The sequence below is a fragment of the Octodon degus genome, unplaced genomic scaffold, assembly GCF_000260255.1.
Source record: "Octodon degus isolate 3935 unplaced genomic scaffold, OctDeg1.0 scaffold00192, whole genome shotgun sequence".
NCBI classification, from domain to species: Eukaryota; Metazoa; Chordata; class Mammalia; order Rodentia; family Octodontidae; genus Octodon; species Octodon degus.
Genome location: NW_004524768.1, coordinates 3,593,484 through 3,609,176, shown reverse-complemented (window position 1 = coordinate 3,609,176; position 15,693 = coordinate 3,593,484). Strand labels below are relative to the sequence as shown.

The 15,693-nt window shown below is 44.5% G+C and overlaps 1 protein-coding gene across 1 annotated transcript in view; it reads left to right on the top strand.

The window, feature by feature from the left end:
- Nfil3 (nuclear factor, interleukin 3 regulated) overlaps positions 1-11,332 on the top strand; it is a 12,119-nt gene extending 787 nt beyond the window's left edge. The window contains exon 2 of the mRNA XM_004644098.2: positions 9,501-11,332. Coding sequence (XP_004644155.1) covers positions 9,653-11,044 — 1,392 coding nt within the window. The 5' untranslated portion in view covers positions 9,501-9,652 and the 3' untranslated portion in view covers positions 11,045-11,332. The remainder of the gene's footprint in view (positions 1-9,500) is intronic.
- The last annotated feature ends 4,361 nt before the right edge of the window (positions 11,333-15,693 follow it).

The window sequence follows — 15,693 nt, the reverse complement described above, 5'->3', positions numbered from 1 at the left end:
CGGGGCGCGGGGTCGCCGCGGCGCCGGGGGCGCGGGGCGCGCGTTCCGGAAACTTTCGTAGCCTTGTCAGCTCGGGACTCGCCGCCCCGAGGCGGCGGCTGCGAGTGCGGCGCCTCACGTAGCGCGACGGGCTCGCTCCCCGCTGTTGCATAATGTCCCCGGGTTTCGGGGACGCCGGTGTCCTGGGATGGGGCGGAGCGGGCTGTGCCTCCGGAGGGGACGGGCGCGCCTTCCCACCGCGGGCTGAGCTGGGGTGGGCCGTGCGGAGACGAGTGCCGGGCGTCCGGGGTGGCCGGGCCGGGGGAGTAGGGCGCGGTGGGCAGCAGTGCGTGTCGCCGCGGCTAAGGCTAACGCGGACCTTTCCACCCTGTTGTCGTCAGCGTGTTTTACAAGCCCTCGGGAAGGTTGTGAATTTGTCCTTTCTTACATTGCATAATCTGCCACGGTGAAATGTTGGCACGGACTATGGGCCGATGTGGGAATGTGCGCATCTGGGTGGAACGGTCGGGTAATTTTAGCGCAGCGTTGGGCATTGATCGTTATTTACATCCCTATCCAATCCCAAATAAACATGTTTTAAAACGGTCTGCACTACATGAAAGGAAGTGTTTCTGGGCTCAAATACTGATCTTGGGTACTATGGGGAGGGGTGTTCGCTCCTAAAAATGTTCCGAGCTGTTATTTTTAAATCTGGGACGAACCATTGTGACGTTTACCTCTCCGGCTTCCTAATTGTAATGCATTCCACTCGATCAGCTCTTTTTCACACCTTATTATTGCTTTTTCAGACTCGAGACAGATCGCATAATAGTTTCCTGGAAATGTTGCATTATGTAACTGCCGAATTTGCTGGCAGTGAGCGTAGAAAGAGGGAGCTAATTACGTGATTTTATAATCTCGCTACAGAAAAAGTAGGACAATCTCAGCGTTTAAGAATGTCACTATAACAGGTTTTTTTAAAGAGATATTTTAAACAGCAAAGTAGACAACCGGCAAAGCATTGCGTGAGCTCATGCTGCCAAATGTGGGTCTTTTGCCCTAAATGAAATGTGCGTTCTTCTAAATTTAGCCCTGTCACATTTTAACAATTGTGGCCTCGGTGCTATTTCTGGTGTTTTCTCCAGGGTAGTGTGCAAATACAAGTTCAAGGCCATTTGCTGTAGTTTCAACTCCACGCCTTCGGAGACCTTTGATAAGATTGTATTTTTAGGAAGGCATTTCGCGGAGCCCGGTGGTTTGCTGGGTGCTGACGCCCATCTATCTTTTTTAAAGGACGCCTTAGAAACTGCTGTTCTCTGAGAACAGCGGGAAGGGCCAAGTGTCATCTTGTGTTCTTGGCTTTTGTAAATAACAACAGCTAATGAGGTCAGAAGTATTTATTTCACATCGTTTTTTTTTTTTTTTCTTCTCCAGACAGATATGATTTATGAGAAACAAATATGGGTTAGTAGATTGTATTTTGGTCTGGATAACCTAGTTTTATTCGTGTGAGGATATATGAATATGTGAAGTAGCCAGACATTCAATTTCTTCCTAGACTCCTATGCGGTGTAATTACATGAGAATATATGCATATAATAGCTTGCCTGTGAGCATTTTTTTTTCTTAACGTTATATTTAAATAAATTGGAGGATTTGGCGGGTGAGGGAGTGGGGCCCAATCATACAGATTCATCTCAAAAAGATTTTGTTACCCTGAATGATTGCGGTCGTTCTGCAGGACGCCCCTGGCGTCAGATCCGGACCTACTTGGCGAGCTCGGATGGGAGCCCCGGGCCTGCTGGGGGCCGCGCGCGCCACCTTCCGACCGCGACCTCCAGGGGCGCGTGCCCCGCCCGGTGTGCGCCCCTCCCGCCTGGGTTTGGGGCCCCGGCACGGGGAAGGTGACGACGGCTCGAGGGGACGCGCCCGCCGACCGCTGCACTGGGCTCGGCCGCCGCCGCCCCTCCCGCATTCCTTTGTTCTGGCGCGGGGGTCCTGGCGCCTCTGAGGCCCCGCTGTGCCGCCCACCCCGCGGAGGCGCGTCTTGGGGAGCAGAGCCTGGTTGCCCAAGGGAATGCGCGAGTGCGCCTGGCGGAAGGGGACCCCAGGGTGGGCCCACGCTCCCAGTAGGCCGTATGTTCGAGACCACCGACACCTTTGTTCAGGAGGCTGTTTCTTCACGCAGAGAGGAGGGCTGTACCGCCCACCCACCCCCCAGTGTCGCTGCGATAGGCCGGCTGCTCCCGGAGGGATGGAGAGGACCGCCCGCCGGGCTCCAACGGGTTGGCTGAGCTCTTGTTGCTAGCTTAATTTTTAAAATCTTTATGTGGTCTAAGGGAACTTGGGTTCGCCAAGTTCAGAACAACATAAAATCACAAGCCCACCAGACATTGCCGACCCACCCTAGAAGTGCAGCTCCGGGTTCTCCTCCGGGCTTGAAGACTTCCAGACCCCCTAGCACAGAGGATTTACAGTGGGTTCTGAGAGATATGCCCTTTATCGAAAACAGACCCAAGGCCTGGCTTCCCTGGATCCTTTGGATGTCCCTTCCCCAGTCAGTGTGTCCTTGCTGCTGCTGTTTTCGCGCCTTAGCGCTGGCCAGGAGCAGGACTTTGACTTTTTTTTTTTTTTTTTTTTTTTGGTGGGGGGGGAACTGGGGATTGAACTCAGGCTCTTGTGCTTGCCAGGCAAGCGCTTATTCTACTGAGCCATCTCCCTGGCCCCTAATGAGTGAATGCTAACGCGATCCTGGACCTTGATGCTGGTGGCTGCTGTTATGCCTATGAAGATATGTTTGCAGATGATTTCGTGTGTGTGTGTTTGGGGGAGGGGAGTATGCCTCTCTTCTGAAAACCAGTGTTAATTTCAGGTAAAAGGGAATTCCCAATAGAGTCAGTGGCCCTCAAATGTCCCAGACCTGTGTTGATGTTTTGGGGAAGTTTGGAGGACCAGGAGGATGAGTTGCTGACGGCAGAACAGCCAGGCCCTGTCCATTTAGTTCTAAGAAACTCTCTATGACCCGTGTCCTGGGCCCTGAGTGGTCTCTGCTTCTAAAACAAGGCCTGACATCAGCAGGGTCTGGTTAGGGGGTGCTCTGCTTTATGTGGTTGAAAACTAAGGCCAAGCCCTCCCAGACAGAGATTTTTACTCACCCAAGATTAAATTTCACCAGGGCACAGCTTCAGAAAGAGTAGTGAAAGGCTAGAACATTATAATAGTCATCATTACCTTCATATTGACATTTCAGAATTGAGGTCTACTAAACACTGTAGGTGCTAAGCACAGTTGAGGGCTGGCCCTGTCCACGAGAAAATGGGGGAATTTACTGGCAACCCAAGCCCAGAGCATAAAAGATGGGGAGCTGTGCTTTCACCCCCTCCCTTCTATTCCTCCCTTCAGTGAGTATGAATGCAAGCTCACTGTAGTTTTTGAAATAATTTCCTTTTTGTGTTAGAGCTTATCTTGGTGAAGTGCAATTATAACATCACTGTGATGCAATACTCTGGAAATTAACACGCTTTGCCAGAGCCCTTTCACACGTTGAGCAACTCCTGAGTCACCCTGCACGGGCCATTCCAGTTGACCTTGCCCTGGTCAGCAGAGGCGATTCTGAAATGCAGATGTGGCCGAGGCTTGAGGTGGAAAGGTGCAGTCATGATGTCTCAGCTTTATTTTTACCCAAGTTAAAGATCACACATACTTCATTATTTCCATTGTACCTCAGATGACATTGATACTGTTAAAAGTTGAGTGTTTTTAATTTCTATTGAGGAATGAGTGCACACTTGGGATTCAATTCAAATATAACTGAAACAATGTTGTCGAAATTTCCTATAACACTCACTTTGTTGTTTTTGTAAGGTATGCCTGTATTTCACAGAGTTAACACATTGTTTGGTATCCTGTTATGTTTCTAAATTATATTTGAGTTGATTTTTATCCAGATCGGACTTGTATGAGAATGTCGCAAGACACTGACCTTTGATCACAGACATTACATAAGACTTTCCCAGTTTCAAAATGAATTTTTATTAACCACCACCCCCAATTATCTCTTCCTTCTTTGCAAATAACTTTCCTGTAGTTAAAATTTTTTCATATGGTTTTAATTAGAGAGCGTATTTTGTTTTTAAGTTTAGTAGGGATTTACTAGATGCTATTATTAATAATCTGTGCTTTGAGGCCCAAGTTTCATTGGAATACAGAGATATTTATAAGCCTTTTAGTTATCAGAATATGGTGTCTTTTATTAACTTTCTGGGGCTCGTATGCTGTAATTAAGTGCCCTTCAAATTAACCCTAAAAATAGTGTTTAATCCACTGTATCCATAAGGCACTCAGTAAAATCAATAACATTTGCTGTCGTCTGCTGTTGGGGAAGACAAACGAGAAATTAAAAAGGCACAATAGGGAGAATTGGTATAATTCTTCAAAACTTTCTCTGCTCTGTCCCTGCCCCAGCCCACACTGTTCCCCCAGCATTGTACCACTCCTTTAGCAAGCACTTGTTCCTTATAGCCCTTCCCTTAAGGAGGTGACTGAGGGATTGTTGGTGTCTGTTGAGATTTCTGATTAGTTGCTAAGGCTGGTTAATTATCTCTTCAGATGTTTTAAGCATAGTAATGATCCTGATTTTGAAGTTTTTATAGATTTTAAAAAGTATGTTACCATTCCACCCCCTCACTGCCCATTACTCTCCTCTGTCGTGCACGCTTTCTCTGTTTCAAGACATGAAGTTAATTATTTTTGTTTTGTGGTACTGGAAATTGAACCTGAGACCTTCACACCAAACTACACAACCCAGCACTTTTATTTTTACTTTGAGACAGTCTTGGTAAATTGCCTAGGCAGTACTCTGTGCCTCAGCCTTGAGGAGTGCTGGCATTAGAGGCGTGTGCCACCACACCCAACTGACTCTCTCTATGTGCTAGTGTGCATAACTTTATACTGCATTAGGTTACAAACACCAGCCTCCTATAACGACTGTCAAATTGCACGCTTTCATATTGGGTTTACTGAATTGCTTTGGTGCTATGATACAATGTAATGTTATTTTTATGAACTTTAAATATAAAGTCTAAGTAGGCATTTGTTGAATTTGAACTATTTATTTATGGTAAATTCAGTCAGATGCTGAAACATTTATTTACAAATGTTACCAAATAGGAAAAGGAAGAAAAAAAAAAAAAGGTCAGAGTTTTGCTGTGGTGGAAGACATGCTGGGAAAGTGTGTGTGTGCTCACGCACATGCGTGCCTGTGCACGCGCACACATGTGCTCCCTGTCCTGGGGCAGTGCATCTTTCTAACTTGAGATTTAGAATCTTGCTTGAGACAAAATGGTATTATCAGTGTGTGGCCTGGGCACGTAGAGAAGTTTAATATAGTTTTCTCAGTTTGAAGAGCCTTTTCCTTTGAAGTGAGAGTAGAAAATTCCCTTGCATCTTCACTGTTTCTGACTAACTTTTGTATCCCACATCTTCTCGTGGTTGTACATGTAAGTTCTTTCATTTTGCTTTTAAATACTAGATTGGTTATTATCTATAAAAATAAATCATTTCAGGGGCTGAGGAGATGGCTCAGTGGAATAAGCGCTTCCCTGGCAAGCGCAAGGGCCTGAGTTCAATCCCCAGTTCCACCAATAAATAAATAAATAAATAAATAAATAAATAAATAATTTCATTGATGTAAACATCCTGGTTTTACCCACAGTAGAAATTTTAAAAGTATATGCTAACATTTTGCTAATATTGTTAAGTTAAAAGTATAGGGAGCTATGAAATCGACAGGTCAGTTTTTTTCTTGAAAATGGCGCTTACCTTCAAGACAAGCAGCTGCCTTCTTAGTGAAGAGATAGGTGATAGATTTAACATATCTTGGGTTTACTGTAAGAACAATTTTTTTTTTCTGTGATGGTATTTGTGTTAACATCTGAGAATTAACAGTACACTGAGAGAGAAAAATGCGACATTTCTATAGAAATCTTTGCAAGCCATTAAGTATATCAAGTCATATTTCATCATACTGACAGAATATTAAGCTCAAAATATATAATGGAAGCAATTGCAACAACGTATAACCTTTAGGAGATAATTATAACATGTTCCATGGTGGATTAGAAGGTCTAAGATGCGGGTAAGATTTTAGATGTTTGAAAACAAATTTATTCTTTTCTTTTAGGGGAAAAAAGAGTGAACTAGCCAATGTTATTGCTGTGAGACGTCGAGTTTCAGAAGGAAAAAGATGAGGTTCTTATGCTAAGTAGCTCTTCCAGGATAAATGTGATTTAGAGTTTAGGTTATAAGATTGTGTATTTATTTGGAGAAATGTCTAAATCAAGCCTTCATTACAAACAGCATTTAGGGATCCAGCTTCCTAAACTCAGCAGCTGTAGCAGCAGCATGTGTTAGGAAAGGCATTGGGCAGCAGTGGCATCGCTGTGTCAGTGTGGAGACTGTCAGCTGTGTGCGGACTCTGCTTTCGCAGCTTTCTTTTCATTCATGTTCTTCTTCAGAAGTGGTTGTATCACCTAATAGGTGTAATGAAGTTAATTGTGCCAAATGTCCAAACATCATGGAATTGGCATTTAGTATCAGTTATTTACTGAAGAAGAAACATAAGCAGTGACTAATGTACCGCGGCATGAAATGTTGATTTGAGAAGATGACGCACAGATGAAGTAATTGTTAAATTAATCGTAAAGGAAAACGCTGGGGTTTGAAAGAAAGTCATTAGGTTAGCATAAATGCTGGTGTTTTTAGAAGGTGTTGCAAAGGGCCTTTTTATCAGCTCTCATGCAGGTTTATTGTTAAGGAATAAAAATACAGTCCAGAGCCGGTTCTTCTTTGGACTGCTGTGTGACCACATGCTGGTCGCTGAGTCTTTGGGTCTCTCCTCTACCACTACCCTTGTTGAAAATGAATGCATGTTTGATTTTGTGTAGAAGTCATGGGTGACCGTGTCCACTATTGTATTTCTTTTTTTGCTCTTTTGACACGGGTAGGATTTAAGAGATTCTGCAAAGATACAAAAGTAAAGACTTGGTTCATTAAGTTCCAGTCTCATCTGAGGAAAATGAAAGCACATCTAGGTGCTACCTCTGTTGGCTTAGGACAGCATGTGCAGTTAGGATGGGATCTGACATGCCCTTGTGATGCTCAGAAAGGTGCACAGCATCTGAAATCAGGGCCTCCCCATTACTCAAAGTGCTGATAAACTCCACTCCTGCAAGCTTATGTGATAAACAGTGCTGCAGAAAATACCCTAAGAGGGTTGTGGTGATTTGCCAGTGGGGCTGCAGAGACAGTGAGATGTACAACTTCATAGAGATGAGCAGTAAGCTGCATGTAGGGAGAAGATGAAAAGGAGTGAGTGTTTTGGTAAGGCTTCGTTTTGTTTTGTCTTCTTTTGGAGTTGGTGTTTTGCAGTAGGAGTTTTAGAAAGGATTACCAGCCAGACAGGGTGGCATATGTGCTGTAATCCCAGCACACTGGGAGACTGAGGCAGGAGGATCCAAAGTTTGATTCCAACTTGGTCAATTTAAAGACTTAGCAAGACCCCCTTTCAAAATTAAAAAATAGCAGAGCTGTATTTCAGAGCAGAGGTCCTGAGTTTGTTTCCCAGGTCTGGAAAGAGAAGCAACTTGTGAAAGGTCAAGGTCTGTGTCCCTCCTGAGCTGGCATTCCTTACTCTTTGCTTTGGGTTGATTTCATCTGAGGGAGAAGGACCTAATTTTGCATCATAGTATTACAGACTTCCATAGGAGGAATGACTGTTGAATGTAGAGAGGAAAATGGAGTTCATATGTAAAGACAGAGAGTAAGAGGAAGCGATAGGAGCCAGGTGGTGTCCTCAGTGATCGATAAAGAGTTTCCATTTTTGTGGCACCACTGGCACTGTGACGCACGCCTTGCCCTTGCTGCCCCGTTAAAGTGTCATTATCAGAAAACAAACAGAAACTTGAAATTAGTAGCCACACATTTCCCTGAGCTGTGCCCAACAATGGCCTAGAGTAGGTTGGCTCAGTGTAATAGACAAGACCAGACAAGAAGCCCCTTCTTTCTGATGTTGAAATTAGAAATTATTGTACTGTGTCTTCTAATGTACTAGACAAGGTAGAAGAAGACTGGCAGGCTTTTTCAATTGATAAAATTAAACTTCATTAGTCATTATGAAACTATGTGTAAGACAGAAGTAGTGACGTCAAATAAAAACATTAAATCTTTTTAATATGGCAGGATAGAGTACCAGTGCGTACAGTCTGTCCTAGCGAAGAGTTGCTGTTCATGTCTACTTTATTTTCCAGTATTACCAACTGGAAAATTGGGCAGAGAATTAGATAGAATCTAGATAGAGACAGACCCAAAACCACTGCAGAAGGAGTGTTGGTGACCCATAATGTGGATTTATTATCACATGTCAGAGCAATGTCAGGGGCCTGCAAATGCAGCTGAGAGGTGGAGCATGTGGGAGGCCCTGGGTTTGGTCCCCAGCACCATGACTGAAAAAAAGGAAAAAGGTAAATGTCAGGCCAAATGCACATTATAAATATTTCACTCGTGGGAGAAGAAACTAGTTAATAATTCTGCTTTTGAGTTCTTGTATTTTATTTGAAACTAATTAGTAAAACTGAAAGAAGTATTTTTCCATGATTGCACTGTCTTGGTTTAAAGCAATTTTAAGTTTCAAGAGCTGACTCTACTTAAAAAAAAAAAAAACTTTGATAACTTTTAGTCCAAAGCTACTATATAATGAGTCCTATTAAGACAGAATTTTCAGGACCCAGAAGAGTCTTCAGTATTTCCTTCTGATAAAGCAGTGCAAAGGAATCAGAAGAAAGGCTACTGCTAATCTGCAAGCACAGGCTCTTCTGGGGTGCTGCCTGTGGACAGGGCCTTTTTATCCGAGACTGCGTGCACTCCCAGGGTGGTTGCGGAGTCCCCAGCCCCAAAATACACATCTACATGGAGGCGCGACACAGACCAACAGCTCAGCTGTCCTGGTGACTTTTAGTTTTCTGAACACAAAGTTTCAGCTCCATTTGTATTTTATTCTGTGATTGCAGAACTTGTGTACAAATATTAGAGGACTTAGTGCAGTTTCTTTGAAGAGGAAGCCATGTTTGCTCAGCAGTCATGTAAACATTATCTGAAATTATTCAGAAGTGCCACAGTGTGCGAATGTCACTTACCCACCAGAGGTGACCTGTCATTTCCTTCCAGTACTGTCCCACCTGTGCAGGCTGCACTGGCCAGCTCCCGTTAAACACCCCTGTCCTCTACTCCAGCTCAAAAGTTTTTTTCTTACTGCCTTAGACCTCAAAACCCTCTGCAGATGGGAACTTTAAGCTGTCCATGAGATGTCTGAGTATTTCGGTTCTTCCCAAGACTGCAGACTCTTAGAGAAAGGAACCCTGTCCTGCTCACACATACATTCTCCAGGTGCTTCGCGCAGTTCCCTGTGTGTAACTGGCACCTGATGTCTATCCCAGTGAGTCACTATTTCTCTTTGTATGTTGCAGGTAACCAGATGACCCTGCTCTCTTCAATTTGTCAGATTTATTGCAGAAAGTGGAACCAGGGAAGACTGTTGATGGATTTTAAAAGCATTTGAGGATACCGAGAAAATAGCTTATTCTCTGCTGTGCATATCCATAGGATAAGGCTGCTTCTGATGCAGCTGAGAAAGATGCAGGCCATCAAGAAGGAGCAGGCGTCTCTCGACGCTCCTGGCAGCGCGGACAAGATGATGGTGCTGGCTGCAGCCTTGCCCGAGGTGTCTGAGGACCTGTCCACAGCCGAAGAGCTGCTTCTGGGTGAAGGAAACATGGGCAAAAACAAATCTTCCGCCTGCCGGAGGAAACGGGAATTCATTCCCGATGAAAAGAAGGATGCTATGTATTGGGAAAAGCGGCGGAAAAACAACGAAGCTGCCAAACGATCTCGTGAGAAGCGCAGACTGAATGACCTGGTTTTGGAGAACAAACTAATTGCACTGGGAGAAGAAAATGCCACTTTAAAAGCTGAATTGCTTTCCCTGAAATTAAAGTTTGGTTTAATTAGCTCCACAGCATATGCTCAGGAGATTCAGAAACTCAATAATTCCACAACTGTGTACTTTCAGGACTACCAGCAGTCCAAGTCCACGTCTGTGAGTACGTTCGGGGATGAGCATGAGCCAGGGCTGGTGGCCGGCAGCTGCATCTCTGTCATCAAGCACTCCCCACAGAGCTCTGTGTCTGATGTGTCCGAGGTGTCCTCCGGGGAACATGCCCGGGAGAGCCCTGTGCAGGGCAGCTGCAGAAGTCCTGAGAGCAAGTTCCAGATCATCAAGCAGGAGCCGGTGGAGCTGGAGAGCTTCCCGAGGGAGCCAAGAGATGACCGTGGCTCCTATACAGCCGCTATCTACCAGAGCTACCTGGGGAGCTCTTTTGCGGGCTACTCGCACTCTCCCCCTCTCCTGCAAGTCAACAGATCCTCCAGCAACTCTCCACGAACCTCTGAGACTGACGACGGGGTTGTGGGAAAGTCCTCTGACGGGGAGGATGAGCAGCAGGTTCCTAAGGGTCCTATCCACTCTCCTGTGGAGCTTCAGCGCATGCATGCCACGGTCGTGAAAGTCCCTGAGGTGAACTCCTCTGCATTGCCACACAAGCTCCGGATCAAAGCCAAAGCCATGCAGATCAAAGTAGAAGCCTTTGACCACGAGTTTGAGGCCACACAAAAACTCTCCTCGCCCGTTGACATGACGTCTAAAAGACATTTTGAACTTGGAAACCATAACACTGCGAGTGTAGTCCATTCTTCCCTCCCTCCTTTCTCAGTGCAGGTGACAAGCATTCAAGATTGGTCCCTCAAATCAGAACACTGGCATCCAAAAGACCTGAGCAGCAAGACTCAGAATGGTTTCAAAACTGGAGTGGTGGAGATGAAAGACAGTGGGCATAAAGTTTCCAACTCAGAGAACTTGTACTTGAAGCAAGGGTTAGCAAACTTATCCACAGAGGTTGTCTCATTTAAGAGACTTATAGCCACACAACCGATCTCTGCGTCCGACTCTGGGTAGATGACTACTGAGTCAGAGCACTGAGCAGGCTGCCATTTGCAATAGATGAGTACCTTTTGTATTCCGCTGAGTCTCCACTGGACTGTGATGTCATTTCACTGTAATGTGCACGTGTCGTCTGTTCTGTATCTGTGTGCACAGATGATGCGGTAGTTATGTCCTCACTTTGCCTTGTGTATAGTCAGATAGTCCGTACAGAGGCTGTACATACTGAACATTATTTTTGTTGTCCTGTTATAAAGTGTATAAGTTACCAGTTTCAATAAAGGATTGGTGACAGACACAGAACTTCTGTTCCTTTGCACTTGATTTGATGGAAAAAGAACAGGCAATTTTGTTGCAAAAGTAGATACTGAGGTAGCTACATTTTATTTATGTGGGGTGGTTTCATTCCCTGAATAAAAAAAAACCAAAAAACTGAAGTGTAAGTTCAAATAATTTCTTTTTCCTAGCTCTAAATAGTATTTTATTGTATTTGAGAGCAATGTACTAAATTACTCTCTGTTGTATATTTCTATAAAATTGTTTTCTCTGTATATATTTATTTTTAAGTAGAAAAGTCCAAGTTGTTTGGAACCAGCCTGTCCTTAGTCATCCCTCTTCAGTGTGACACATCGATGTGGATAGTTGAGTCACTGACCCACTTAGATGAAAGACTGTTTTGAAAGAACGGACAAAACTGGGGCTGGAGACATTTTGTATTATTATAAATCTTAACAGTTCTAGAATGTCACAGTCTAGGAAATTAAGCTAAATGCTATTTTCAGAGAATATAGCAATTGTCATATACATCATATATAGAGGGAAAGGGAGAGAGAGGAAATGAATGAGTACAGATGAGAAGCTTTTTTTAAGGATTTGTACACAGGCAGGGGATATAGTACAGTAGTAAAGCATTGGCCTAGCATACATGAGGCCCTGGATTCAATTCTCAACCCCACAAAATAACACAATAAAAAATTATTAATATAAATAGTAGCTCTTTATCATGGAGCATTAGTTTAAACTAGGAGTCCAGGAAAAAGCATCATCCCAATGAACTGGGAATGTGAATGCTCCCGATAATATGTCTAGGCTGCTCCATTCATTGTACGGAGAAGGCAGTGTCACCACACACAGGTCAGGTGTGCCTCTGGCATCCGCACGTCCCTTGAGAATAGAGGCTTCTCCCCAAGCCTTGTTGCCACAGTGACCTTTTCTTTTTGCTCCAAGTGAGTCAAGGACCTGCAAAGCAGAGAGCAGATGCTGATGCTCCAGCCGTCACATGCCCTGCGTGGTGGCCCTTGCAGAAGAGGTGGGCTGCACCCTGCAGTAGTGTCCCATCAGAGGGCTGTAGCCCTTCTGACAAACCCACCCTCCTGTGCTTCCATCCTGTACGGTGCTTGGTATGGTGGTTTCCTGTGCCACTCACATCTCCCTTCTTTTCCTTTCACCATAGCAACCACTTTTCTTGGCCGAATTCCAAATCCTATACAGTACGTGGCTGAGCTTGGTCTTTGGCCTCTCTTCGGTCTTTGTTGGGAAGCCTAAAGCAGATTTACCTAGAAATGTAAAGCAAAGGTGGAATAAAACACTGAGTAGGACCCAGGACCCCGGAGACTCTGACAGACATGAACTGTAATAGACATTCCAATAAAGTCAGGCTGCTGCATTTAAAAATCCAGGCACCAGGCATGTAACTCAAGGGAATCTGTTTGTCTAGGGTGCACAAGGGCCTGGGTTCACTGATCAACACTTAGAAAAAAGGGCACTAAATTAGGGAGAACTGTTAATAAGGTAAGTACATTAGGTTCCTGACTAATAAACACTCAAGTTGTATACTTTCACAGATACAAACTGGCCTCGAATTACAAACATTCCTGAATGGGAACAAATCCTAGAAGCAGCTCCCGTGTTTGCTGGGCATTGTCACAGTAGTGCAGTTGCGTGCTTACTGCACAGTGTGGTAGTACAGTACAGTCAGTGGCTGTGTGTTGTGTGTTTGGCTTTTTTATGCTTTACATTGTACATTTTTATCAAAGATACATAAGAATCACTTGGTTGGACTTAACAATGAAAGAAATCCAGCTCGGGAATGTTTTCCCAGATTGAAACTCACTCCTAGTAAGTCAGGACTTTGCAGGCCTGTAGAGGGAGAACAGCTGTAGTTTCCTGCCTTGCTGTAGGTCAGTGACTGCCCTGTGCGAGGTCTCCTTGTCAAGTCATGTGGGATTCTAACTCTCCTCTGTCCCTGGGGACACACTTGATGCATAGCTTCAATAGGAAACATCCCACAGGAGAAGAGACACTTCGCAGCCATAAAATAGAAAATATTAAGAAGACTGTTTACATTTTCCATGAAAGGAATGAACCTTACATCCTCGATACTGAAAGGAAAACAAAGAGCAAGAACGGAAAGACCTTGAGTTATTTTAAGAAGGGGCCGGGGAGATAGCTCAGTAGAATAAGCGCATGCCTGGCAAGCACGGTGTCCTGAGTTCAATCCCTGGTACTGCAAAAAAAAAAAAAGTATTTTTAAGGAAATACTTGTGGCTGTCAGAACAAAGCAGAAGAAGGTGCTTGCCTCAACTTAAGCACTTGCCCTATATTTTTATTTTTAAGGGTCTTGAACTGTTTCCCAGGCTGGTCTCCAACTATTGTGCTCAAATGATCCCCCTGTCTCAACCTCCCAGTGCTGGGCCTAGCACATGTCCAACTTCTAGGTCCCATGTTAGTTGCCAAGTTACCAGCTGACACTAAATGTCAACCTGTGTGTCACAGTTTAAACTGTCTTCCTTAGTGTCATTTTGCTTTATTTCAAGGGAGTGGGTTTTAAATACTACATAAAGTAAAAGCATCACAAACCAGCTATGAACCAAAGAAATAGAGCTACAAGGTGACAGTGCTGTCTCAGGATGTCAGCTCAGCAATTCCTGCCCCTCTCCTTCCCACCAGAGTATCCCCAGATCATAGAGAGCATGTTTAAATCCAAATCTAAGAGCATTCTCAAAATTAAGACACTAACCCCAGAGCTTCAGAGGTCTTACGAATTTCCAGAAAGGTGAAATTTGAAAAAGTCTGCTTTTGGGTTGGCCCAGGTAGGGGAATGGATGCTGCAGAGAAGAACAGTGAAAAGCTGCTCCCAGAGGATCTGCCCAGCATCCAGCAGCAGGAGAGGCCACCAGCGGGAGAGCTGCAGCACAGTACTAGCTCCAGGGGCCGCCCTGGGCTTCACCTGCAGGGCTGTTGCAGATTGCAGCCTTCACTCTTCCAACCGGAAGTGCTCACATCTGTACAGGTCTTCCAGTTCTCGTGGCTCTCTGTCCATCAATGGACATCTTTTGGCACACCACCATTGTTTTTTTAAAAAAGAAAATGTGTTAGATTTCTTTATTTTTATATATTTATTTATTTTTCCCAGAACCGGGGATTGAACTACAAGACCCTGTACTTGCCAGGCAAGCACTTATTCTACTGAGCCATCTCCCTGGCCCCTAGATTTCTTTTTAAAAGCTGATAACTATTAAGGTCATTTTTGAAAACTAGAAATTATCCCTCAACAATGATTGGCAGCATCTGCTGGCTTTTATTCTTGCTTTCAATGAAGATGTTTACGAAGTCACATGACCACTGCAGTGAGCGGGCCTTGCCCTGCCAGCCACTCACCCCAGAGAAGTGTGAACGAGAGACAACCTGCCACAGATGCGGAATTGTTAGGATACTCAAAGTACTAGAGAAATGAGAAAATTCAGAATTATGAGCTGTGTAGTCCTGGAAAAATGTGAACTAGAATGTCTATGCAAAGGTCATTTAAAAAATACAACGTGTTTAAAAACTAGCGATATTTTCTACAGAGGGAGTTTATCCTGATTCTAGTGAACACAAGGAATTAATTCAAGAACTCTTGGAAAAAATTATCAAGCTATCATATATATACTGTGTTTATTCATTCCTTTAAACAAATGTAAATCTGATGTATCACAAATACAAAAGGGGAATAAAGAAGCAAAAGGAGTGCAGAAGGGTACTATGTATAAGGTACATTAGTCACTACTGGCTAATGTTTCCATGTGCATTATGATGGTTGATCTGTGACAGTCACTTGAGTGAACTAATACACGTCTAGATGCATGATGACACTATGAGGGTGCATCTCGTCCTAGAGGCACCATGGACGTGCTCACAGCTGGCATAAGCCGGGAGCCCTCACTTGGGCAGGAAGGTTGCTTTCTGGTGGTGTCCTCTGAGAGGGACATTATTTCTCTGGCCCTTCTGCCATGGGATTTTTGCTGTGGAGCCAGTACCATGCACTGAAACTGAACTATGAGCTGAAATAAATCTTTCCTCTGTTTGTTTTTCTTAGCTATTCGGTCAAAGCAACAAAAAGCTAATTCAGAAAGTTTGTACCAAAGGTTGGGGAGGAGGCTGACAGAGATGAGACCGGTGGCAGCAGGCGAGCAGCCCAGGACAGAGGGCAGTGACGGTGACAAAGCAGCACTGCTGAGAAAGTTAGGGTGGCCATGGCCGTGGCGGTATCGCCAAGGGACACCAGCACGCCTGACTGCTGAGCACTGATGTCATTTGCACACAAACAGGAGCATCTGCATCTCATTCCACTCCATATCCCAAGTGGGTGTAACTACTTTTTCCAAGACCTATCCACTCTAGAG